We start from the raw sequence: 26,186 nt of genomic DNA on the forward strand, positions 1-26,186 counted from the left end.
ACAACCTAGATACCTTTCAACATAGGAATGGATAAAGGAGCTGTGGTACATACATACAATGGAATATTAGTCATAAAAAGGAATGAAATAATGCCACTTGCAACAATAAGGATGGACCTAGAGATTATCATACTAAGTGAAGTTAATTAGACAGAGAAAGACAAACATCATATGATATCACTTACATGTGGTGTCTAAAAAAAAGGCACAGAAATGAACTTTTATATATATGAGTTCAAAAACAAATAAGAACCAAAACAGATTCATAGACTTTGAAGACAAACTTACAGTTACCAAAGTGGATGGGTGGGGGAAGGGATGGACTGGGGGGTTGGGACTGGTGTGTATGTACACTGTAGTGTACTGAATGATAGGGGAACTGCTATATAGCACAAGGAACTCTATCCAATATTCTGTGATAATCAATATGAGAAAACAATCTGGAAAAGAACGGATGTGTGTATACATATAACTAAATCACTTTGTTGTACAGCAGAAATTATCTCAACATTGTAAATCAACTATACTTCAATAAAACTTTTTTTAAAATCTTTTAAAAAATAATAAGATTTTACAGCATTTCTTATGCAACTGATACAAGGCTAAAAATATCAAAAGCAATTCTGCATGATTTAAAACCAGTTTTCAATAATATGATGGGTTACTTGCATTCTGTTCATCAAATACAGCATCTGCACTGACACTGAGCTTCCAAAGATAAAATTTAAATTGACTATATTTCACAGGGAATCATTTCTAAATCAGTTTATCTAGGATGAACAGATCATCTGTGCTCCACCGTATATACTCATTATAATTACCATACTGCACTCTAATTTTTTTCGTTGGATAATCCAAAATAACATTACTACAATTCTACATTCTCTCAAAGACTTTCTTCTTAGCACTTACTAGTTTTACATATGAATAGCATATGTAAGAGTTAAAAATTAAAAGCACAGGCCACGGAGATCCACTCCATTGCTCAGAATGGGAAATTGATCTCAAGTGTAACTATGTATAGATATTGCTTAATTGGCCAAAGCTATCATTTAAATGAATAAGACAAAGAACTTTTACAGTGTATTCACTTTATCAGTATGATACCATTCTCACCTTGCTATAAAGACGCGTCTCATTTTACTCTAAAAGGCAACTTTCCAAAACTTGCAGAAGATAACTACCAGAAAATGCCAAAGAGTTCTAAAAATGATTATGTTTTATAAACAAATTACTTTTCCATAACAAAATCTTAGACTGATGTTTTAGTATCAGTGGCAATCAAAGACTCAGAAATACTTTTCATTTATAAATGTTTTTAAAAATACAGGTACACTTTGGAAATCAGACCTAAGATTAGGAATATGTCAAATTATTCATAAATGAAATACAGTATCAATCTCATTTTAGTCATAAAAGTTACATCCTACTTTAAAGACTGTTCTGAACCAAGAAGTATTATTTATTTTCTTTCTAAGGTAATCTTTAGTGCCAAACCACTGGTAATAGATGTCTCCTACAATCAGAAAAAATAGAAATTTTTTAATTTAGTTGACTCCCTCTTGTCAATTCTATTAATGCAATTCAAATTCTTTAACTAAATTCATTCAACTTAAATCATGTACTTGAGGGTATAGAACAATTTAATCAGAATATTTTATTTCAAAAATTTTCTACTAATTTCCCTTTTTGCTAAAAAACAAAAGAGAGAAAGCAAAAACCCTCTAAAAGGCAAGAATATAAGCAGCTATACTTCTGATACAAGTTGGCACAGAGAAAGTATATTTGGTAGCTTAAACAACCTAATTTAAGGAACGTTTAGCTCAACATTATCAGAAATAATCAGAGTGGTACCATGCAGCTGTAATCCGAGTCATGTTTTACGAACAAGGGAATACAAACAGGACAAGCAGCTGGAGCAGCCTCACAGTCACTGATGCACATCTTTCTCCTTGCAGCTATGAAGGCCATTTTGTCAAGCAGGATGAAACAGAACAAAAGTGGCTCTGAAAGTAATGTTATAGGCATTCAGATAACTACATATAGATGTACAGCTAAAATTACCAATTAGTTTACCAATTGGCTGCAACGGATTCGATTGGTTTGTAACTAATTCTAGTTACTGGCGCACAGAGCAGGATGGTTGGCGCCATCTCTTTGTCCTCCTGACACACAATACTAGTGTACAGACCCCTTGGGCCCAGGACATCAATACAGCCCTCCAATTCAGCTGCAGGAATGCGCACAGTGGTGCACCTCTGTGGTTATGAAGGGATGGAACGAGCATCACACGTAAAGTCACTGATAAAGGGAATCGTATGAAAGAAGGAGCTTTACAAAAAGTGAAACAAGTTTTTAAGAGCATTCGTTTTAAAAAAAAACAGCTAATCTAATTTTTTAAAAGCTACTAATAAAATAAGTAGTTCAAAAGAGAAATCATCTCTAAGAGGTACATGCCTCCAATTGCAAAATAAATAAGCCATGGGGATGAAATATACAGCATTTGTAATATGGTCAACAACATTGCAATAACTATTGAGGGGACAGATTATTAGACTTGGGATCATTTCACAATGTATGTAAATATAAAATAACACTGTTGTACATCTGAAAATAAAAGAATATTGTGCATCAATTATATTTCAATAACCAAACAGCAAAAGTGCAAAAAAAGGGCAATCATCTGAAAGCAAAACAGCAAGTAAACCACTTTCAAAACTGTCTAATAATAATATTCACAGTCATCTTCAATCCTTTATCCTTCACTCCATTCAGGTATCTCCCATTAATTTACAATGTACATAACCTGGAAAAAGAATACATAATATGTTCAACAAATTAAAGTCTATAAATAAAAAGCTGCTAATGGAAACCATTCTCCCATGATTTAATCCCTACCAGGATTGTTCTGGACAAATAAAATTTGCAGTTGCCTGGCCAGTGGTAAAAATATTTTACTGTAGTGGCTGACTAATTTTTACCTTAACTCATTTGCAAGTTAGCTTAACTAGAAGCTTTACTCTTATATATAGTACTTCCCACTATTAAAACTGAGATGTATTACAACTAAGAATAAGTAGATAAAGATGCTCAAAAAAATTGCGCTAAAGCTCAAAATCAACGTACTCAAGTTCAAATTCCCCACTGAAGTCTGCATGATAACAACTGCTTGAGGCATTTTTTATTTTTTGCCTGAAATATTCTCCCAATACCAAACTAAAAGCTTTTATTCAGGCTGAAGGTCCTCAGCCCTCATCTATCCAAACTCTTCATTTATGAACACAAAGGTAGGATGAGGTTTGATGATTTTTTTCAAAGTCATGCAACTAGTATAGAGGAAGCACTAAAATAACTAAAATAAAGAATTCCATGAGATCCACTACTCTCCTTTCAAGGGACAGCACAAATATCACATGTAAAATCTCTACCACAATTCTACAGCCTGAAGTCATCCTTCTTTCTACGAATACCAGCATGTACAATAACCAATGTTAACACATATTCGAAATTCCTAAAATGCTATTCATGAACCAGAGAGGGAAAGAAGACTTTTCTCTCTCAAGCCACATATATTTGTCATAATGCATCTCACATCCTAAGAGACTACGTCTCTATTAAACACTTAAAAATAGTAAGCAAAGGAGAGATGCATGGAGTACAACTGTATGTTATTGCAACTATATCTCATCCTCTTCTGAAGCAGAAAATAAGAAGCCTCTTGCCTAAGAATACAGAGCAAGATTTCCTGGGATACAACTTTTTTTGAAAATCCATTTCCTAAAGATTTACGTTTCCCAAGACCAAATTCCTTGATTTGCCCCAGGGAATCAGTAAATTCCTGTTAAACAGCCTTCACTCAAACAACAGAACACCACTGTTACTCAGTAAATACAGATTCATTGTTCATGTTTTTTATTTTTTTGTCTTGTTCTATTCAGCTATCTTACTTTATGTACTGTGATATACTTAATTTTTTTATGGGAATCATGGAAAGAAAGGAAGTGCCTAACTAATTTAGTTGTGACAGGAGTCATTCCAAGAAGGGGCTGAAGTCTGAGATAGACAGAGCAGAGCAGGTTGACAGGAGTTGAAGCCAGCTACTAGGAGATAAGATCAGAATACCAGGCAATAGGTACTGAGCAAAAACCTTGACAAGGTTCATAGAGGGGATTAAATCAAATAAATAGGATGCAAGTATCCAGATAGGCTGAAGCCATAAGCATGGTCAGAAGAGACTGATGATCTGGAGGTCAAACATGTTGCTACAATCAAGAATGGTGACCAAATTATGAGCCCTGATGAATGAAATCTGGTGAAAACAATACAGAAGACAACAACAGAGACATTTCTAATGAACCTCATCATCCTCAGAGGAGACTAATTGACTAAATCTCTCTTAGAATGGTTATCTATGACAGCTTTTTCTAACTTTTCAGGGAGGAGGTTAAATTTCCAAGTCTGTGTCATCATCCCTCTATGATCCTTTCTCATTCATGTTAAGACTGCAGAGTTTAAGTGAAATAGAAATTAATCAGAGATGTGTAGTATATATTTTTCAGGTCACAATCATCATAAAATTTGATGAAAGTTATAAGCCCTTTACTCAAAATAATACACATGAACAAAATAATTTCACAATACCTTCAGATGATTCAAACACACGAATCTAAGAACCTCAGTTTAAGAATCCCTACTACAGACACTTTCCAGGATGGAATATACACTAGGACACAAATTAAGTCTCAATAGATTTTAAAAGATAAATATAAAAGTATATTCTTCAACCACAAAGAGGATGAAGTTAGAAATCAAAACTGGAAAATATACAAATTTTTGAAAATTAAACAATACTCAAATAGCACATGGAGCAAAGAAAATCTCACATGAATATCAGAAAATAATTACAGACAAGTGAAAATTACAGTATAACCTATCAAAACTTATAGAGCACAGCTACAGCAGTGAGTGCTCAGAGGAATATTTATACCTATAAATGCTTACCCTAAAAATAAGAAAGATCACAAAAAAACACTTTACAACTTGAGAGGCTAAGAAAGAAAAATGAACTTATTTCAAAGCTGGCAGAAAGGCATAAGGTTACAGCAGCGAGAAACAAAATAGAGAATTTTTTAAAAATGAAAATAATTAATGAAATGAAAAATAATTTCTTTGAAAAGACCGCCAAAACTTATAAAACTTTGCACTAGATGGACTTTAAAAAAAGAGAGACTTCAAATTACTAAAATCATAAATGAAAGTGGGGGAGATTTCACTGTCACACAGCTTGGGTTGCTGCAGAGGCACAGGTTCAATCCCCAGCCCAGCACAGTGGATTAAAGAATCCAGCATTACCACAGCTGTGGCATAAGTCACAGCTAGAACATGGATTCAATCCCTAGCCCAGGAATTTCTATATGCCATGGGTGTGGCCATAAATAAATTTAAAAAAAGAAAAGAAATGAAAGTGGGGACAAATTACTACCAATTGTACAGAAATTAAAAGGATTATTAGAGACTACTATGAATAACTGCATGCCAACAAACTGGATAACCCAGATGAAATGGACAACTTTCTAGAAAATGCAAAACCCACCAAGACTAAATCATGAAGAAATACCTGAATAGATTTCTAACTAGTAGGACAAATGAATCAATAAAAATCTCCAAATAGAGAAAAGCCCTGAACCTGATGGCTGCAATGGTGAATTCCACCAAACATTTAAAGAATAACTACAAATCCTTCTTAAACTTTCCCAAAAAACTGAAAAGGAGTGAGTATTTCCAAAAAAAGTGAAGAAGAGTGAGTATTTCCTAACACATTCTATAAGGTCAGCTTAACTCTGATACCAAACCCAGACAGAGGAGTTCACACTGTGGCTCAGGGGTAATGAATCCAACTAGTATCAATGAGGACATGGATTTGATCCCAGTGGGTTGATAGGGCATTGCCTCGAGCTGTGGTGTAGGTCGCAGATGAAGCTCCTTGGATCCGGCATTGCTATGGCTGTGGCATAGGCCAGCAGCTACAGCTCAGATTCAACCCCTAGCCTGGGAACTCCCATTGCCACAGGTACAACCCTAAAAATAAAAAAAGACAAACCCAGGAGTTCCCGTCGTGGCGCAGTGGTTAATGAATCCAACTAGAAACCATGAGGTTGTGGGTTCGATCCCTGGCCTTGCTCAGCGGGTTGAGGATCTGGCATTGCCGTGAGCTGTGGTATAGGTTGTGGCTCGGATCTGGCGTTGTGGTGGCTCTGGTGTAGGGCAATGGCTACAGCTCCGATTAGACCTCTAGCCTGGGAATCTCCATATGCCGCGGGAGCAGCCCGAGATAAGGCAAAAAGACCAAAAAAAAAAAAAAAAAAAAAAAACACAAACCCAGACAGAGACACTACAAGAAAACTACTGATCAATATCATTTATGAACACTGATGCAGAAATCCTCAAAACAATACTAGCAAATAGAATTCAGTAGCATACTAAAAGGATTAGACATCATGATCAAGTGTGATTTATTCCTGGAATGCAAAAATGGTTCAAAATGCAAATATCAACCAATGTAATATGCTATATCAATAAAGTGAAAGGAAAAACTAGATGATCATCTTCATTGAAGCAGAAAAAGCATTTGACAAAAATCAGCACCCTTTCATGATTAAAAAAAAACACACACACTCAACAAACCAGGTACAAAAGCAAATTACCTAACACAATAAAATCCTTATGCAGAAAATCTACAGCAAATACACTAAATGGTGAAAGACTGAAAGCTTGTCCTCTAAGAAAAGGAACAAGGCTAGAATATCTGAATTCACCCCTTTTTTTTTCAACAAAGTACTGGAAGTTTGAGCTAGAGAAATTAGGAAAGAAAAAGAATAAAATCATTCCAGTTGGAGGGAAGAAGTACTACCTCTGTTTGCAGATGTTATTATCTTGTATGTAGAAAACCCTAATGACACCACAAAAAAAAAAGTGGTTAAAACTAATAAATGAATTAAGCCAAGTAGCAGGATGCAAAGCCAACATACAAATCTCAGTTGCATTTTTTAATATACTACAAATGGACAATATAGAAAGAAATGCAGAAATTCTAGTTGCAATACCACCAAAAAGAACAAAACCCAGGCATTAACTTAACCAAGAAGATGAAAGATTTGTACAGTAAATCTACCATAGCTAAAAGAAATTAAATAAGACATAAATAAATAGAAACATATCCCCTCTTCGCAAAATGGAAGACTTAACACTATTAAAATATCAATACTACCCATAGCAATGTACAAATTCAAAGCAATCCCAAGTGCTGCAAAAATACAAAAACCCATTCTAAAATTCACATGAAATTTCAAAGGAACCTAAGTACCAAAAAAAACCCTGAAAAAGACCAACAAAGCTAGAGGACTCACATCTTCTATTTCAATACCTACTACAAAGCTATAATAATCAAAACAATGTGGCAGTGACAAAAACACAAATATGTAGACCAATTGAATAAAGAGCCTAGAAATAAATCCTCACATATATATGTCAAATGATTTTTGACAATAGCGCTAAAACCATTCAATGGGGAAAGGACAGACTTTTTCAACAAATGATGCAAGGAAAACTGGATATTCACATGCAAAAGAATGAAGTTGGGCCCTTACCTAATATCATACACTAAAATTAATTCAAAATGGATTAAAGACATAAATGTGAGATGCAAAACTATAAAGCTCTTAGATAGAAACATAAGGCAAAACTTCCATAACATGAGATTTGGCAATGATTTATTGGACATGACCACACAGGCAACAAAAGAAAATATACAAAGTGGACACCATGACATTTTTTAAAAAATTTTGTGCATCCAAAAAAATTATCCAGAGTAAAAAGGCAATTCAAAGAACAGGAAAAAAAATATGTATAAATCATGTACCTGATTTATATCCAGACTATTTACAGGCTATTTACAGAACACTTAAAACTCAACAATAAAAGTCAAAAAACTTTATTCAAAAATGGGCAAGGAGTTCCCCATGTGGCTCAGCAGAAACAAACTCGACTAGTATTCATGAGGATGCAGGTTCAATCCCTGGCCCCACTCAGTGGGTTTAGGATCCAGCATTGCCATGAGCTGTGGTGTAGGTCGCAGACATGGCATGGATCTGGCATGGCTGTGGCTGTGGCGTAGGCCAGCAGCTGCAGCTCCAATTCAACCCCTAGCCTGGGAACCTCCATATGCCATGAGTGTGGTCCTAAAAAGACAAAATAAATAAATAAATAAATAAATGTGACAACCAAAGCACAAATTTGGACAATTTCAATTAACGTTTATTCTAAAAACTGTTTCTGATGAATCACATTTTTAAGCTAGTCTAAAACATATTTTGGCTACTTCTAATTTTAGAGAAAACACAGTTGTTGTCTCAACGTGTAACTTTCCTTTTACTCTTCATATATTTCAAAGGTAAAATAATGTATTCCAGGATTTTCAACCATGTTCACTGTAGAAACAGACACTACCTCTGCAATATTTTTATCATTCTGGAATTTTATTCATTATAAAGTAATACATTATGTAGTTTGTATCTACTAAAAGGACACATTTCTATCAAATTTTTAGAGGCAGATTATGCTATGTGTCTGTTTAATATCCTATTACAAACAAAAGGTTATCTAAAATTAGAAAACACACCTTACAATGATATCCCAATCCCACCCAGGATTGTTTATGGTTGGCCATCAATCTCGCTTTTCCCTGATCAGAGTGAATTAGGAGAGTGATAAGTTTCTCAACAGAAAGGGAGTAATGTCCCATTAAAGACATTAAACATGAAACCAAAGAATGTGAAAATCTCACTAGTGCCACTTACAATACCAATGCAGAATGCAGACAAGAGATTTTTTTAATAAATTGTGTTTTTCTTATGTGTACCCACTCTTTTAATTTCTTGCCTAGGATTATACATCAAGAAGTGTTTCTACCAAATCTTTCACAGAATATAAAAGTACAAAATTAGGTAATGCAAACAGCAACAACTAGGGTACTCTTGAAATATTAAAACAAAAAACCCAAAGCACTCACAGAAGCAGAGAGGAGAACAGTGGTTACAAAGCATAGGGGAAATAGGGAGATTTTGGTCAAAGGGTACAAACTTTCAGTTGTAAGATGAGTAAGCTTTGAGGATCTGTACACTGTACAGCACGGAAACTATAGTTAATACTAAAGTACGGTATACTGAGGTAAATCATTGAGTCAGATGTAGCAAAAACTGGAGAACCAGGCTTCAAAACAATTACAAAGCTTCAAAGCAAACCTTACCTTACATTCCACCACACTCTGATCTGATTCACAAGTTACATAGATTTCATCTACTGCCCGGCGAAGATTGTCAAAAAGAAACGCCCAATATCGCGCTCTTAGATCAATCTTCCGAGGATGCCTTGTTTTAGTGGGACTTTTATCAAAGTGTTTATCTCCAGTTGTAGCTGGCGTTATTTTACAGTCTACTGCAGTGTTCTGATGAAATAAAACAAAACATGAAAAAAGTATTTTTTAAAAGCTTCCATGGACTGGATTTTTGTACAAAGCACATTTTTCAACATAAATACTTAAAAATAGGACATTCTTCTTTTCAGCTTATATCACACTGAATTCATCAAAACGGAGTTTTTCATCTTACATAAAAGTGGCAGTTTTGTAAAGTGAATTACATGTCTTATTGAAGATCAGGATGATTTTAATGGTGAACAGACCCTTAGTTATAAAAGACCATGAAAGTGGCTCCTGATTTACTAGAATATAATACAGCACATTTACATACATTAACAAATAAAAGATGCCAATTTCAACATTTTTAAATTGCTTGCACATATTCTTTTCATTTAGAAATGGCATATAATACAGTTATATTCAGTTACTTAATTTTATCCTATATCATTTACTAAAAGTAAAAAATAATATATAAACATAAAACAATTTACTAGAAAAGAATACTGGTATTAAAACCAAGTGTCAGCTACAGAGAGGACTCCCCAAATAAACTGTGGTGTTCATATAACCAATTTTTCCTCAGTTGTACAGGCAGACTTTGAAAAAATTGTATACTATATAGTTTTATAGACTGGACCACAGAATCATTCCACTACAAACATGAGCATGTAGTTTACATAAAGATCTAAATTCAAAATGCAAACCTGAAGCTTCTTGCTAGAAGCATAAAGAGTTGCTTATCTCTCTGTGGCTACTTAAACTGATAAATAAATAAAAAACTAACCTGTACTACAGTTAAAATAACAAACAATTCCAAGTTGTTTCACATTAGACACCATAAAACTCCTAGAACAGAACATAGGCAAAATATTCTCTGACATCAACTATACAAATGTTTTCTTGAGTCAGCCTCCCAAGGTAACAGAAAGAAAACAAAAATAAACCAATGGGACCTAATCAAACTTATAATCTCTTGCACAGCAAAGGAAACCATAAAAAAAAAAAAACCTATGGAATGGGAGAAAATATATGCAAATGATGCAACCAACAAGGGCTTAATCTCCAAAATATACAAAAAACTCATACAACTCAAAAATCAAACAACCCAATCAAAAAATGGGCAGAAGACCTAAACAAACATTTCTCCAAGGAATACATGCAGACAGCCAGAAGGCACATGAAAAAATGCTCAACATCACTAATTATTAAAGAAATGCAAATCAAAACCACAATGAGGTACCACCTCACACCAGTCAGAATGGCTATCATTAATAAGTCTACAAATAACAAACGCTGGAGAGGGTGTGGAGGAAAAGGTTCCTTCCTACACTACTGGTGGGAATGTAAACTGGTACAAACACTATGGAAAACAGTATGGAGATTCCTCAGAAAACTAAGTATAGATCTACCATATAAGCCAGCAATTCCACTCCTGGGCATATAAGCAGACAAAACTTTTATTCAAAAAGATACATGCACCTGTATGTCCACAGCAGCACTATTTACAATAGCCAAGACGTGGAAACAACCTAAATGTCCATTGAAAGATGAATGGATTTACAATGAGATCCTGCTGAGTAGCATTGAGAACTATGTATAGATACTTATATTGCAACAGAACAAAGGGTGGAAAAAAAATGTATACATGTAAGTATAACTTGGCCCCCATGCTGTACAGCAGAAAAATAAATTTTTAAAAAATTAAAAAAAAAAGAAAGACGAATGGATTAAGAAGATGTGGTACAGGAATTCCCATTGTGGCTCAGTGGTTAATGAATCCAACTAGGAATCATGAGGTTGTGGGTTCGAAGCCTAGCCTTGCTTAGTGGGTTTAGGATCCAGCACTGCCATGAGCTGTGGTATAAGTCGCAGACATGACTCGGATTCTGCATTGCTATGGCTGTGGCATAGGCCGGCAGCTGCAGCTCCAATTAGACCCCTAGCCTGGGAACCTCCATGTGCTGCAGGTGTGGCTCTAGAAAAAGACAAAAATTTAAAAAAAAAAAAAAAGAAGAAGAAGATGTGGTACATATACACAACAGAATACTACTCGGCCATAAAAAAGAATGAAATAATGCCATTTGCAGCAACATGGATGCAGCTAGAGATTCTCATATTAAATGAAGTTAAGTCAGAAAAAGAGACAGATACCATACGCTATCACTTATTGGAATCTAAAATATGGCACAGGTGAACCTATCTATGAAACAGAAACACTCATAGACATGGAGAACGGACTTGTGGTCGCCAAGGGGGAAGGGGGAAGGAGTGGGATAGATGAGGACTTTGGGGTTAGTAGATGCAAACTATTGCATTTAGAATGGATAAGCAATGAGGTCCTACTGTAAAGAACAGGAAACTATATCCAATCTCTTCAGATGGAACATGATGGTAGATAGTATGAGAAAAAGAATGTACATATGACTGCATCACTTCGCTATACAGCGTAAATTGGCACAACATTGTAAATGAATTATAATTTTAAAAATTAGGAGTTCCCGTCGTGGCGCAGTGGTTAACGAATCCGACTAGGAACCATGAGGTTGCGGGTTCGGTCCCTGCCCTTGCTCAGTGGGTTAACGATCCGGCGTTGCCGTGAGCTGTGGTGTAGGTTGCAGACGCGGCTCGGATCCTGCGTTGCTGTGCCTCTGGCGTAGGCCGGTGGCTACAGCTCCAATTCAACCCCTAGCCTGGGAACCTCCATATGCCGCGGGAGCGGCCCAAGAAATAGCAACAACAACAACAACAACAACAAAAGACAAAAAAGACAAAAAGACAAAAAAAATAAAAATAAAAATAAAAAAATTAAAAAATTAAAAAAAAATTAAATCCCAAGTTGTTTTATATACATATACGTCACTCCTATTTGCTTGTTAGTTTTTCCTTTTTCATTGACAAGTCCCAGAGGGAAGAATATCCAAAATAGAAGCTAATATTCTATTCAGTTTTAGACTTTGGTCTTCATTATAACAGTGATTTTTACACTTCAGAAACATTTTAGGGAATTCCTGTTGTGGCTCAGTGGGTTCCAGACTCAACATGTATCCATGAGGATGTAGACCTCACTCACTGGGTTAAGGATCCGGCATTGCCATGAGATGTTGTGTAGGTCTCAGATGCAGCTTGGATCCTGCATTGCTGTGGCTGTGGTGCAGGCCGGCAGCTGCAGCTCCAATTTGACCCTTAGCCTGGGAACTTCCATACACTGCAGGTACAGCCTTAAAAAAGAAAAAAAAAAATTATAGCCCATCTTTGGTTTATATAGAATCTTCATCACCAAAAGGCAAGCAAACAAAACATATACACACAAAGACACACACACTTAAGAGCTGCTCATCCTCATTTCAAAGTCCCCCATCTAGAGCAAGGTTGCCAGACTTAGCAAAAACATACTAACAAATATTTTATCTGACAGCCCCATTCCAGGCCCAAATTCTCAATACTCAGGCAAAAAAAATTTAAAGTAATCATCAACAACCCACAAAATCTTTGCCTCAACAGCTTTCCAAGTATTTTCCAGCTCTAACAGTATATGATTTAATTATGAGAGCAAATATCTGTTTGCACAATTTTAAAATATGTATTATTAGCTCTACCTCGCAGCTTAGAAAACTGAGATTTAGAGGCTGGTTTGTCGAAGAGCATGTAGCCACAGGAGACCACCTTCCGGTTAGAGCTCTACAATTAAACTGCTTCCTATTACACTGCACCCCAAGGCACTATGCTAGCAGCCCTTTAGCTGACATTCCAAACCACCTCACTTCTCTTTCCATTCACCACCATAGTTAAAATTAACTTGCAGTTCCATGAATTATAGCTCTTTCACAAATCTGTTCCACATTAATCAGCAAGCCCTAGTAGCTTCCTGTGAATTCAGTCTCTAATATCATAAAATTTTCAAAAATACTTTAACTCATCGTTACCCATTTATGTATTTATCCTATAATGCATCCATACTTATATGATTCAAATACTTTGAACTAACCTTTACTGAAAACGTAGAATAGGTAAAGAGTTCCCATTGTGGCACAGTGCAAACAAATTCCGCTAGTATCCATGAGGATTCGGGTCTGATCCCTGGCCTCGCTCAGTAGTTTGGGGATCCAGCATAACCATGAGCTGTAGTATAGGTCACAGATGTGGCTTGGATCCCGAGTTGCTGTGGTGTAGGCTGGCAGCTGTAGCTCTGATTTAACCCCTAGCCTGGGAACTTCCATATGCCACAGGTACAGCCCTAAAAAAGCAAAAAAATAAAAAAAAAAAAGGCAGAATAGGCAAAACTGCTTTCAGGTTAAGATGTTTCCATTCATGATTGCTCTATGTGATGCTTCTACTAAGAAAGACTCCAGAAAAGCAGAAATTACAATTAGGTAATTCCATCCAAAGGGGAATGTATTATGTAAACTTTTGTATACTTAAGTTTGACAAAAATACTAATACTTTATATTTGCAAGTTGATTTACATTTTATGAAGGGCTTTTGAAAACAAAATATCATTTAATCATCACAACAAACCTAATGACAGGACAAATACAATTATTCCTATTTTGTAGATGACAAACCTAAGGTTCAGAAAGACTGAATTTCTTGTCAAAAGGCTAAATGACAGAACTAGGACCAGACCTAGTCTTCCAACTTCTATTCCAATGTTCATAAAGCATTTCACATAGCACCTAACACACAGTAAATACCCATTATAATGTTACGTATGATTATAGTGAGAAAGACAAAAAGGAGAATAAATACACTCATAGAAAAAAATGAGTAAGCTTATGGCAAACCTGCCAAATCTGTGAAATAAAGGTAGAAAAAGTACATCCAAGTGTAAAGGCTAATAAGTTAGTATGCAGCTGCAAAATACAGGGCTCTTACCTACCACTGATAAAAAATAATAGCAGTGGTAGTAATAATTGCAATACCAACTAACATTCATGGCATACTTGCTATGTGCTAGGCACTGCACTAAGTGATTCCCATACAGTTATATATCACTTAATCTTTAAAGCAATTTTATAACATAGTTACTATTTTTAGTTCCATTTTACAGAGGAGAAGACTGAAGTTTAGCTAAATTAAATGATAAACCCGAAGTCTCACACCAAGTGACAAAGCCAAGATTCAAAATCAGGAAACTAACCCATTGCTATGACTTTAATATAATTAACTGTTTCCAAGACATTCAAGAGGACAAAGCAATATAAACTTTTGGGGAAAACTACACACAAATGCATTTCATCTTTTAAATGAAATTCAATATAATAAATCTTTTTTTTAATTTTTTTATTTTCCCACTGTACAGCAAGGGGGTCAGGTTATCCTTACATGTATACATTACAATTACATTTTTTTCACCACCCTTTGTTCTGTTGCAACATGAGTAGACAAAGTTCTCAATGCTATTCAGCAGGATCTCCTTGTATATCTATTCTAAGTTGTGTCTGATATAATAAATCTTATACTGTTTTAGGAGTTCCTGTCGTGGCGCAGTGGTTAATGAATCCGACTAGGAACCATGAGGTTGCGGGTTTGATCCCTGGCCTTGCTCAGTGAGTTAAGGATCCAGCGTTGCCATGAGCTGTGGTGTAGGTTGCAGACGCGGCTCAGATCCTGCATTGCTGTGGCTCTGACATAGGCCAGTGGCTACAGCTCCGATTAGACCCCTAGCCTGGGAACCTCCATATGCCGCAGGAGCAGCCCTAGAAAAGGCAAAAAAAAGACCAAAATAAATAAATACATAAATCTTATACTGTTTTAATCAATGACTTTTGAGAGAAAAAGAGAAAAAAAGAAAGGAAGGAAAGGAGAGGGAAAGTGGAGGGAGGAAATTGAGATTTCTGACTCATCTCTCTTAAAATTCTCAACTCCCCTGAGAAATTGACAAAAACTAGGGACCTATTCCCAGAAAAATGAATGGACATATAAAATTGAGCATACATTTTCATGATGTACCTACACTGATACATCATAATCACTCAAATTTCTTACATTTTATTCTTGGTACTGTATATTTTACACTTTTGAAAATGTATGATGATATATACCCATCATCATAGAGTCATAGAGAGTATTTTCACTGCTCCAAAAAACCCTCTGTGCTCTGCTTATTCTTCCCTCCCTACCCCTACCCCACACCCAAACCTTTGGCAACAACTGTTCTTTTTACTGTCTCCATATTTAGTTTTTTCAAGCATGTCATAAGATTAGAATCATAATAGCCTTTTCAGAATGGCTTCTTTTACCAGCTAACATGCAATTAATTTCCTCCACGTCTTTTCATGGCCTGACATTTCATTCCTTTTTAGAGCTGAACAATATTCCACTATCTGGATGTACCATAGTTTATTTATCCATTCACCTACCAAAAGACATCTTGGTTGCTTCCATGTTTTGGCAATTATGAAGAAGACTGCTATATAAATGCATGTGTATGCTTTTGTGTGGACATGTTTTCCACTCATCTACATAAATACCAAGGGTATGATTGTTGGATCATAAGGTAAGAGTATGTTTACTTTTGGAAGAAATTGCCAAACTGTCTTCTGAAGTGGCTGAATTCCACTCCTCATCCTCATCATCATTTGGAGTTGTCACTATTTCCAATTTTGGTCATTCTAATAGGAGTGTGGTAGTATCTCATTGTTTTAATTTGCATTTCCCCTGATGACATACGATGTGAAACACCTTTTTATATGCTTATGTGCCATCTGTACATCCTCTCTGATGAGGTGTCTCTTAAGGTCTATGGCTCATTTTTCAATTGGGTTGTTTCTTATTGTTGAGTCTTAAGAGTTTTTTAAAAATATTTTGGATAACAGTCCTTTATTAGCTATGTCTTTTGCAAATATTTTCTTCCAGTCTGCAACTTGTCTTCTCATTCCCTTAACACTATCTTTCGCAAAACACTTTTTAAAAAAATCTATTTTACCAACTATTTCATTGATCATGACTTTGATAGTGTACCTAAAAAGTTATCACCATATCCAAAAAATTGAAAATTATCTAGAAGGATTTTATGAGCTTAAGTTAGAAGAGGCTTTCCTAGACAAGCCAAAGAGCATAACTTATGGATAAGTTATAGCAAAATTAAATTTATATACCAAAAAATTAAATTTAATATACCAAAAAGTTCAGTTAACCTGCCTTAAAGATATGATCCACTGGGAGAAGATACCAGACATCAAGAATTCATAAAGAGCTAAATTTAATCAGAAAAAGACAAATAATCCAATTAAAAATGGAGGAAATCTGAATAAGCCTTTGAAATAGATGCTCAGGGAAATGCCTCTGGACTACTTGTGAAATCCTAGAACTCTGCCCTCAAGAACTAGGTTCACCATCAGCAAAGTGTTCTGTGTTCCTCTCTTCTCTGAACATTCCCTTTAGCTTCATTTTCTAGCTAAATTCCAACTTACCTGTGGGGATCCTGCTTCTTCCGCAGTCTTTTTAATAATAGTTTTTTCCCCCACAGCACTCCTACCTCTGGTCTTATAGGTGGTTATGTGGTATATACATACAATGGAATATTAGCCATTAAAAAAGAATGAAATAATGCCATGTACAGCAACATGGATGAACCTAGAGATTATCACACTAAGTCAGACAAAGACAAATATTACATAATCTCACTTATATGTAGAATCTAAAAAATAGTCCAAATTAACTTATTTACAAAACAGAAACAGACCCACAGACAGAGAAAACAAACTTATGGTTACCAAAGGGGAAAGGGATAAATTAGGAGTTTGGGATTAACATATACACAATACTATATAGAAAATAGATAATCAACAAGGACCTAGTACAGAGAACTCTACTCAATATTCTACTCAATAAGCTTTATGGGAAAATGATCTGGAAAAAAATAGATATATGTATGTGTATATTTGAATCACTTTGTTGTACACCTGAAACTAACACAATGTTGTAAATCAACTATACTCCAAATAAAATAAAAATTAAATTTTAAAAGAAGGTAGGTGGCAAACCCTTAGCCTGTGTATATCTAAAGTGGCACTCTATCACTCTTGCACTTGAATGATCATTTGGGCACAGAATTTTCGGTTAAATGTTATATCACCTTATAACTTTGCAGATATTGTTCCACTGTTCATAAGAAGGCTATTATTATTCCTCTGTGGTTTTGCTTACTTCCCGGTGTTTTAAAAGTTTTATCCTTCACCTTAACATTCAGCAGGCTCTCTAGAATGTATCTAGGTATAAATCTATTTTTATTTATCCTGCCCAGCTCCACAGTTATGCTCTTAAGCTCTTAAAAACTCAAAGGAAAATTTTCAACATGGTACCTACAAATATTGCATGCCCACTATTTATTCTCTATTTCAAAAGTCCTAGGAGTTCCCACGTAGCACAGCAAGTTATGTCGCTGCTGTGGCTTAGGTTCCTATTGTGGCACTGGTTCAATCCTGGAAAGAATTTCCACACGAAGGGAGGGAGGAAAGAAGGAAGGAAGGGAGGTAGGTAGGTCACCATGTACCACTACTTTAAAACAAAAGCCCTAGGAGTTCCCGTCGTGGCTCAGTGGTTGACAAATGTGACTAGGAACCATGAGGTTGCAGGTTCAATCCCTGGCCTTGCTCAGTGGGTTAAGGATCTGGTGTTGCCGTGAGCTGTGGTGTAGGTTGCAGACATGGCTTGGATCCTGCATTGCTGTGGCTCTGGCATAGGCCGGTGGCTACAGCTCCAATTAGACCACTAGCCTGGGAACCTCCATATGCCTCGGGAAGCAGCCCTAGAAAAGGGAAAAAGACAAAAACAACAAAATTCACTCACACTATTTTCACTTCTAAGATGTTCATTTTTACCTATAAATGTTCAAAATTTATATTCATCTGTTTTAGTTCAGAGTTTTCCTTTTGCTTTATAGTTACTCTTTCCTTCAAGGAATTTAAACTTATTTATTTGAAAGTCCTCTTTAGAGAAATATGCCCTTTTCTTCCTTACCTCAGGAGTAAATTCTCTCATTTGTAGAATGTGTTGTTTACATCTTACAACATTATTTTCTTCATGTGCTTTGGTATTTTATTTTGCAAGCTTACTCTGAGTTTGAGTTTCTTTTAGTTTTTCACTCTACTCACCCTCACAACATGTGTACTAGTTTTATGGTTACCATCATCTGGCCCACCATGGTCCCACTTACAGAGCCTTTTATTGGGAACTTAAAGCTTTCACCCTTCAAGAATATAGCAGACCTAGTCGTGAGCCAGAAGGCCACTCTCTTTTATTGCTTCAGATGTCAATTATCACAGGCCACAAGCCAAAGCAGATTGTAGCATTCCCTGTCTCCTAGTGCAAAATGCTGTATAAGCCTCAAGTTTTATACCATGAGCCTGGATCTGTTTCCCCACCACAATAAGGGTGTTTCATCCTCCCTTATCCCATAGGACTTGTCGAGTAAGTTTGTGTTCCCAATTCCACTTATCTGTGATTATATGTGTTTGTTTTATTACTGATCCACAGAAATTTTTATTTTATTTTAGAAAATCCTTTGTATCTTTAATTTTTGTTTAAATGTTATCACTGATGCCTCTGTGTGTAAGAAGTGGAGGATATTTTACAGACTCATAATGCCGTCTCAATTAGAAGTCCATGTTTTCCTTATGCATAATTTTTGGTTTACATAATAATATATAGTGGTATATTTAATAACTCAAACTAAAATGATATATATGAAAAGTTCAGAGAAAAATAACCAAAGATTAAAAGCTAACTATAAATATGCTAAAACATTTTTTAACATAAGGTAGGCTTATGTTCTCTAAAATTTTACCAAAGCAATTTGAAAATTTTTAGAGTCAATATATTATTATCCTATAACTAAAATTAGGCATCATTATACCAAGATAAATCATAGAAGAACTCACAAATGTGAGATATGTGGGACAGAAGTTAAGATCATAAACTGTAGAAATATACGCATGGGTTCCAATCTGGCTGTGCCACTCACTAGTAAGTTACATAACTTCTCTCTACCTCAGTTTCCTCATTTGTAAATGATGATTAATAATAATGTTTACATCAAAGAGTTGTTATAAGAAGCAAATTAATATCTATATTTAGTACAAGTTGAGCACATAATATGATATACACATTTGTTAAATAAATGTTACATTTTTACATGAAGATAAAATATATTCAAATTCTGAAAAATTATATTTTATAACTAAAATCAAAAGCAAAAAAGTAGAAGTTGTTCATGCTGTACCTGTTTTGTAGTTTTATGAGTACCTTGAATTGTCCTCTTTGACTTTCCACCAGTTTGACATTTAGATTTTCCTTCAAGACAAAAACAGATAAATATATAGATCAACAAATAGATAATATAAAACTGAACTATCAAATTATCCAGGCATACTAACACATAACCTCCTTCCAGAGAGCACAGAACAGTACAATCTATACATGGTCAACATGAACTATAGATGTAATAAAATACAAATTTCCAAAGTCCCAAAGACTGCTTTTATTGAATGGCTTTCTCAGAAGAGGAATACATCAATTTCTAAAAGAAATCAGATATTCTGAAAGTTTAAAAACAAGATCAAGTTAGTGATACTCAATGTATATACAGCTCCTTTGGAAACACTTCTTTGATTCAAATTTTATTTCAACAATAAAATTTAGAATATATTTTGCACCATATAAACCTCAGGGTTTTTTGTTGTTGTTGTTGTTTTAATTTATCTGATTTACGAAATACAGTTTTATGTTGAAAAGGAAGGGTTTTTTTTTTTTTAGTTCTTTGTATTTCTACAGTCAAATGAAGCTTTTTTATTTGGCCTTTTTCATAGGAAAGGCACTAACTACTGTTTTATAATACTCTATTCTTGAGAGCAATTGCAAAACAGGAGTAAAATTCTTTAACGTGCAACAGAATAATTTTCCCTTCTGCAAAATAATTATGGGCCAGGACTGCTAAAGGAGTACAAATGAAGTAAGCCTTCACATCTGCTAACAATTTATCTGCACATAAGTGGGTCTCCCTCACTGTTCTACCAGGAATGGAGACAGAGAACTCTCCACTCCCCTACACAGCCCTTTATTCATCCTTTCATCACAGAAAATAATTTGCCAGCAAGCTTGTTAGAATATCCAGGAGAATAATCGTGTGAGAACAAATACCAAAGGAAACAGAAATAACAGAAGAAATCTTTTTAAAATTGAATTATTATCCTCAGAAACACCTGAGTATAGATTGTAACCATAAAACAAGAATAAGTTGCTATTTCTTAAAAAACAAAACACAGATTTTTTGATAAGTGGCAAAGTTTTAACAATATAAAATAATACTTATTAAAAATTATGAAGTTGGAGTTCCCATTGTGGCACAGCAGAAACGAATCCAAGTAGGATCCATGAGGTTGTGGGTTTAATCCCTGCCCTCACTCAGTGGGTTAAGGATCTGGTGTTGCCGTGAGCTGTGGTGTAGGTCATAGACACAGCTCAGATCCTGCGTTGCTGTGGCTGGGGCGTAGGCTGGTGGCTGTAGCTCTGATTGGACCTCTAGCCTGGGAACATCCATATGTCACAAGTGTGGCCCTAAAAAGCAAAAAAAGAAAAAAAAAATTATGAAGTTAACATTCTTCCTTTGTCATCATTACTACTGACATTCAGAAAGTTCTAATTCTCTGTGATCTTATTTCCATTATTTTGCAGTAAGCATAAATGAAGCTTTAAAATTGTATTAGCCAGGAGTTTCGTCATGGCACAATGGTAACAAACCTGACTAGTATCCATGAGAATGAGGGTTCTACCCCTGTCCTCATTCAGTGGTTTAAGAATCAGGCGTTGACATGAGCTGTGATGTAGGTCACACACATGGCTCAGATCCCGCGTTGCTGTGACTGTGGCATAGGCTGACAGCTGCAGCTCCAATTCGACTCCTAGCCTGGGAATTTCTACATGCCACAGGAACAGCCCCCACCAAAAACACACACACACACATACATATATATATATATATATATATATATGCAAATACTTATAAGCAATATCAGGGTATATGCAAATATAGGATTCATTATTATATTTTTCTTTCCTTGTATGTGTTTTGAAAAGAAGCAATTTCAATAATAACACCTTTAGATTATTCTGTATTCTGAATAACCCATGGAAAATGAGAAAATAAAATTTCACAAAATAGTATTTACAACACAATAGCAACCATAAAACATGTTTAGGCCTAATGTTACTTTTTCAGTAAATAATGTTTATATAATATATATTTTCTATAAAAGAATGAAGTAATAGTAAATGCCATATGAAGATTTTAGCTAGTACAGAGCTAAATTTTAAAAGACAACTTCCCTATTTAATAGTTTTTGCAATTCAAAAGTAACAGCTCTCTAAAAATATCTAGGAAAACTAACAAAGAAAAGATACCTAGGGAGGGCTAGTCCAAGCAGATATTTTAAAATATTATAACACCTCTATAATAGTATGGTGCTCACACATGAATTAGATAAATAGACTAATGGAAGAGAATATAAACACATATGAAAATTCAATCAATGATAAAGGTAGCATCTCAAGTAACTGAGGCAAAGACAGACTTTACAGTAAGTGATCCTGGAGCAACTTGTTACCAATATGGGAAAACATAAAATTAGATCCATACCACATACTATGTGTAAGAATAAACTACAATGGATGAGAGTTATAAATGTAAAAAGATAAAATGAATAAAAAATAAAATTTCAAATAAAATGTAAACATTAAATAAAGAATAAAACCTGACTCAACTCTTGTATAGCTTGAAACACCTGTCAGAGAATAAGAACATGTCAAAAAGAAGCAGAAGCCAACTTAATAGTCTTCACCTAGACAAATCTAGAAAAATTTAAGCATCAAAACAAGAGTGGTGGATTATAACTAATTAAATAAAAAGCCATGAGTCCATAAAAGTTTTTTAAAATACATATATTCATACGTAAATACAAAGGAGAATAAGGAACACTCTTCCTTACACGAGAATGTCAACTAATAAAGAAGGAACAATGGGATTAGCACATCACCATTTTGTAACCACCAGAGCAGTAACTTCTTAAATTTAGAATCATCCATGGAAGCTAAAAGTAGTGGGTGGACTGTTTCAAGAGAATAAGGATATTTGCATAGTCTTACTGCAAATTACTTATTAATTACAAAGGAAATAATTTGTTATTTTACAGCAAAGAAATTTGGGAGATACCACCTTAACAAGTGATTAAAGTTGACATCGATAGCAACAAGACAAACTAACATCATGTGCCTCCTATGATGCAATGAAAAGGACACAACATAATTTCTACAGAATTCTCCTCAAAATACATAAGTGAATCTACTATGAAAAGACATCATACAAACCCAATGTGAGGAATACTCTACAAGCCTTCAGAAAATTTCAAAATGAGGTCTTTGGCTTACTCCAGCCTCCTGTTATTTGCATCTCTATCCAACCTTCTAGATCTCCCAGGATCTAGGCAATGCTCATACTGCTCCTAGCCACTGAAGTGAAGAGACTGAAGAGAACAAATACTTTTTCTGTTCAAATAATAATAAGGAGAACTTAAGAAATAAACTTTCATTTTCTACATCATTATGTTAAATTGTACCCGATCATGATAAATGCAGTGGATTGTTTTGGCCACACTCAAGGCACATGGAAGTTTCCAGGCCAGGGATCAAATCAGAGCCACAGCTTCGACCTACAACACAGCTGTGGCAATGCTGGGTACTTAAGCCTCTATGCCACAGCAGAAACTCCTACAGTGAATTTTTTAAAACCTACTTTTAAAATTTTTATAAGAATTTAATAAAAGGAAAGTCTAAATCTCCTATAACTTTAAAAAAAACCTAATATGTCAGTCATAATAAGACACCCAATTTCTTTCCTACGTGAAAAAGTGAAACTAATATTTTCAGAGTCCAGAGTGTTAACCATTACAAACCCGTCTTAACAGTAAAATTTTCATTTGTCTATTAGGTAATATAAAAAAGCAATTAACAAATATTTCCTATTTAATACATACTAATTTGCCCAAGAGTTTTAAGTGTAAACAGTTTTTGGTCTATCCACTGTTCAAGACTAAATATATTCTTCTAATATACAACAAAAATGAAACTTTTTAAAAATACATACCATCATCATCTTTGCTTTCGAGGGGAACACTCCAGGCTATTAGGTTTCTTGCTGTACGACCCTCCTCTGCAACTATTCTCCTTACTTTGTCATGACTATTGGAGCGCTGGAATGAAGCCTATGCACAGAAAAGAGAACATGTGTTAGTTTATTAAGTTAGTCAACATATAAAATATATATGATAGACAAATTACTTCTCTTACTTTCTCAGAAAAGAAACACTTAAAACTAATTTGGGATTGGAAATAAGAGTAAATCACGGATCTTTTTCAGTTCTAAAAAGGCTAAATTTTACAACTTTAAAAATAAACAAATAATTTCAAAAATAAATTCAATCTGAGGTTTGAAAAAGTACCCTAAGAAGCATAAACACTGCTGTATACTCATTTCAGGACCACCCCCCTTACATAGCAACAGGTCAAAGTAAGAAGGTAGGTTTTACAAACATGCTACATATTCCCTCTGAAAGCTCTCCACAGCATAAAATGTTTTTAAGACTCCTATTTTTTTTCTCTACTAAAGTAAATTTTCACTCAGTTGTAAATTTCCACTGCATAATTTTATCTCCAAGTAATGGGGATCTAAATAATAATTCTTGTAAACTAGTGTATTTCAGTTGAAAATTTTTTAATTCTGTCCTACTGCATACAATGTATGTACATATAAGGGGGGGGGTGCATACTTTCTTGCTTTCTCCAGTCCTACACAGCTGAAAGCAACACTAGCCTACAGTTTTGGCAACCCCAAGACCCTGGCCAATTCGAACCAGGTCTAGTAACATAATTACCTTCTCGCTAAAGAATGCTATGTGAAAATAGCCTGTTTTTATAACCCAAGTATCAGCGAAAAGAAAAGGGCTCTAAAGTATCCCTATGAAAACAAGGATGCAGTCTCCTTGCCTAATCCTTAACTCCAAGGTGGGCAATCTACCTCTTCCTGAAGAACGTTTACTACTGGGCCCAGCCCAAAATTCCTAGCCCAATCAATGTGTGCCTTCATCTTCTCTTCTAGTCCTTGCCTAAACTCTTAGCACCCCTGAATTGCTAGGCAACACATTTACTGGACAATTTCTATGTCCAAAGCACTGTGTAAGACATTGAGAAGCAAACAAAAATACAAGGCAGTATAATTGTTCTCAAAGAACATTCCAAATGAGTGTACCAAATATATAAGAGCGAAAAATAATTTACGAATTAATCAGCATGGTCTCCAAAGATGTCCCCCTTCCTCTCAATAAACCACTCTTGCTGGGGTTCACACCATTATGTAATCCCCTCGCATTTAACCTTGCTCTGTGACTTGCTTTTAGACCTATAAAATGAGGTGAAAGTGACACTGCCCAACTTCAGAAACTAGGTCATAAGAAGCTTGTAGTCTCCACCTGGGTCTCTTGGAATGCTTCTTTTGGGATACTCACTCTTGAAAACCAATCATCTTACCATGAGAAGCCCAAGCCACCAACAGAGTGACCACATAAAGGCAGCACTCTGGTTGACAGCCCCAGCTGAACTCTCAGCTGACAGAAATCAGCCACTGAGCCATCTTGGATGTTCCAGCCCAGTCAAGCCCACAGATAACTACTGCCATCCTAGCCAGTCAACCCACAGACTCACAACAAATAACAGGAACTATATGTATGCACACTAATCTATAATATACCATCTGTATTTCTGTATCTATCTGCAAAGAAATATTAAAAGCTATGAGTTTATACTGATACCTCTGATTTCAATCCCACATCAAAAGGTCATTTTAGCCTTCCCCTTTCCTTATTCGTAATTTCTTTCTCTGTAAGTAAGAAAGCCAGCTCTCATCTTCTAAAGTATGTTTACTTATCTGTTCAATTCTGATCTTTACATAAAGTAGTTTCAGAACTGCTAACCTGTATCTCTGTGAGAAACACATTTATTAACAAGATCACATTTCTATACAGTTGTCTTCAGCCTTACAGTATCCAAAGAAATGGATTTTGTTTTCCAAAATTACCATGTTCTTTTCATCCTTCCTCCTTTCAGTGTGGTTACATTATATACTTGTAATACATTACTCTTTACATTCCATTTTGGCTTCTCACCTACTGGTTAATTTAACTGCTTGTTTATTTGGGGAATATGCGAAAGGCAAAACCTGTTCTCAAAGGAATTCATTAATGAGTAGTATGACTTCAAGAGAAGAAAAAAGTCACTACACTCTATAGCAAGGGTCAGCAAACTTCTACAATGGGCCAGACAGATAGCAAGTTTTTTTTATTTTATGCTTTGCAGGCCATACAAGCTCTGTGACAACTACTCAATCACACCATTTTGTGTGACAACAGCAACAGACAACATGTAAATGAATGGCTATGTGGTGAGAAGACCAAGTGGTATATTACTATTATACCAGATATCTTATTGCTTAGTGTGAAATACATTCAAGTTACAGAAAAGTTACAAATTAGCACTAAGAATCCTCAAAATACCCTCACACATTTTTTTCCCTAAAACATCTGAGAATAAGCAGCAGTCATGATACATTTTGTCCTTAAGTACTCCAATACGTATTTAAGCTCTGTGACAACTACTCAATCACACC

The 26,186-nt window shown here is 35.2% G+C and overlaps 1 protein-coding gene across 3 annotated transcripts in view; it reads right to left on the bottom strand.

Moving 5' to 3' along the window:
- SCAPER (S-phase cyclin A associated protein in the ER) overlaps positions 1-26,186 on the bottom strand; it is a 429,066-nt gene that overhangs the window by 369,930 nt on the left and 32,950 nt on the right. For all 3 annotated transcript variants that reach the window (XM_021099014.1, XM_021099012.1, XM_021099013.1), the window contains exons 3-5: positions 23,613-23,730; positions 19,698-19,768; positions 9,305-9,502 (exon numbers count right to left, since the gene is read on the bottom strand). In XM_021099014.1, the coding sequence (XP_020954673.1) occupies positions 9,305-9,502; positions 19,698-19,768; positions 23,613-23,730 (387 nt within the window). The remainder of the gene's footprint in view (positions 1-9,304; positions 9,503-19,697; positions 19,769-23,612; positions 23,731-26,186) is intronic.

This window comes from Sus scrofa, chromosome 7 (assembly GCF_000003025.6).
Source record: "Sus scrofa isolate TJ Tabasco breed Duroc chromosome 7, Sscrofa11.1, whole genome shotgun sequence".
NCBI lineage: Eukaryota > Metazoa > Chordata > Mammalia > Artiodactyla > Suidae > Sus > Sus scrofa.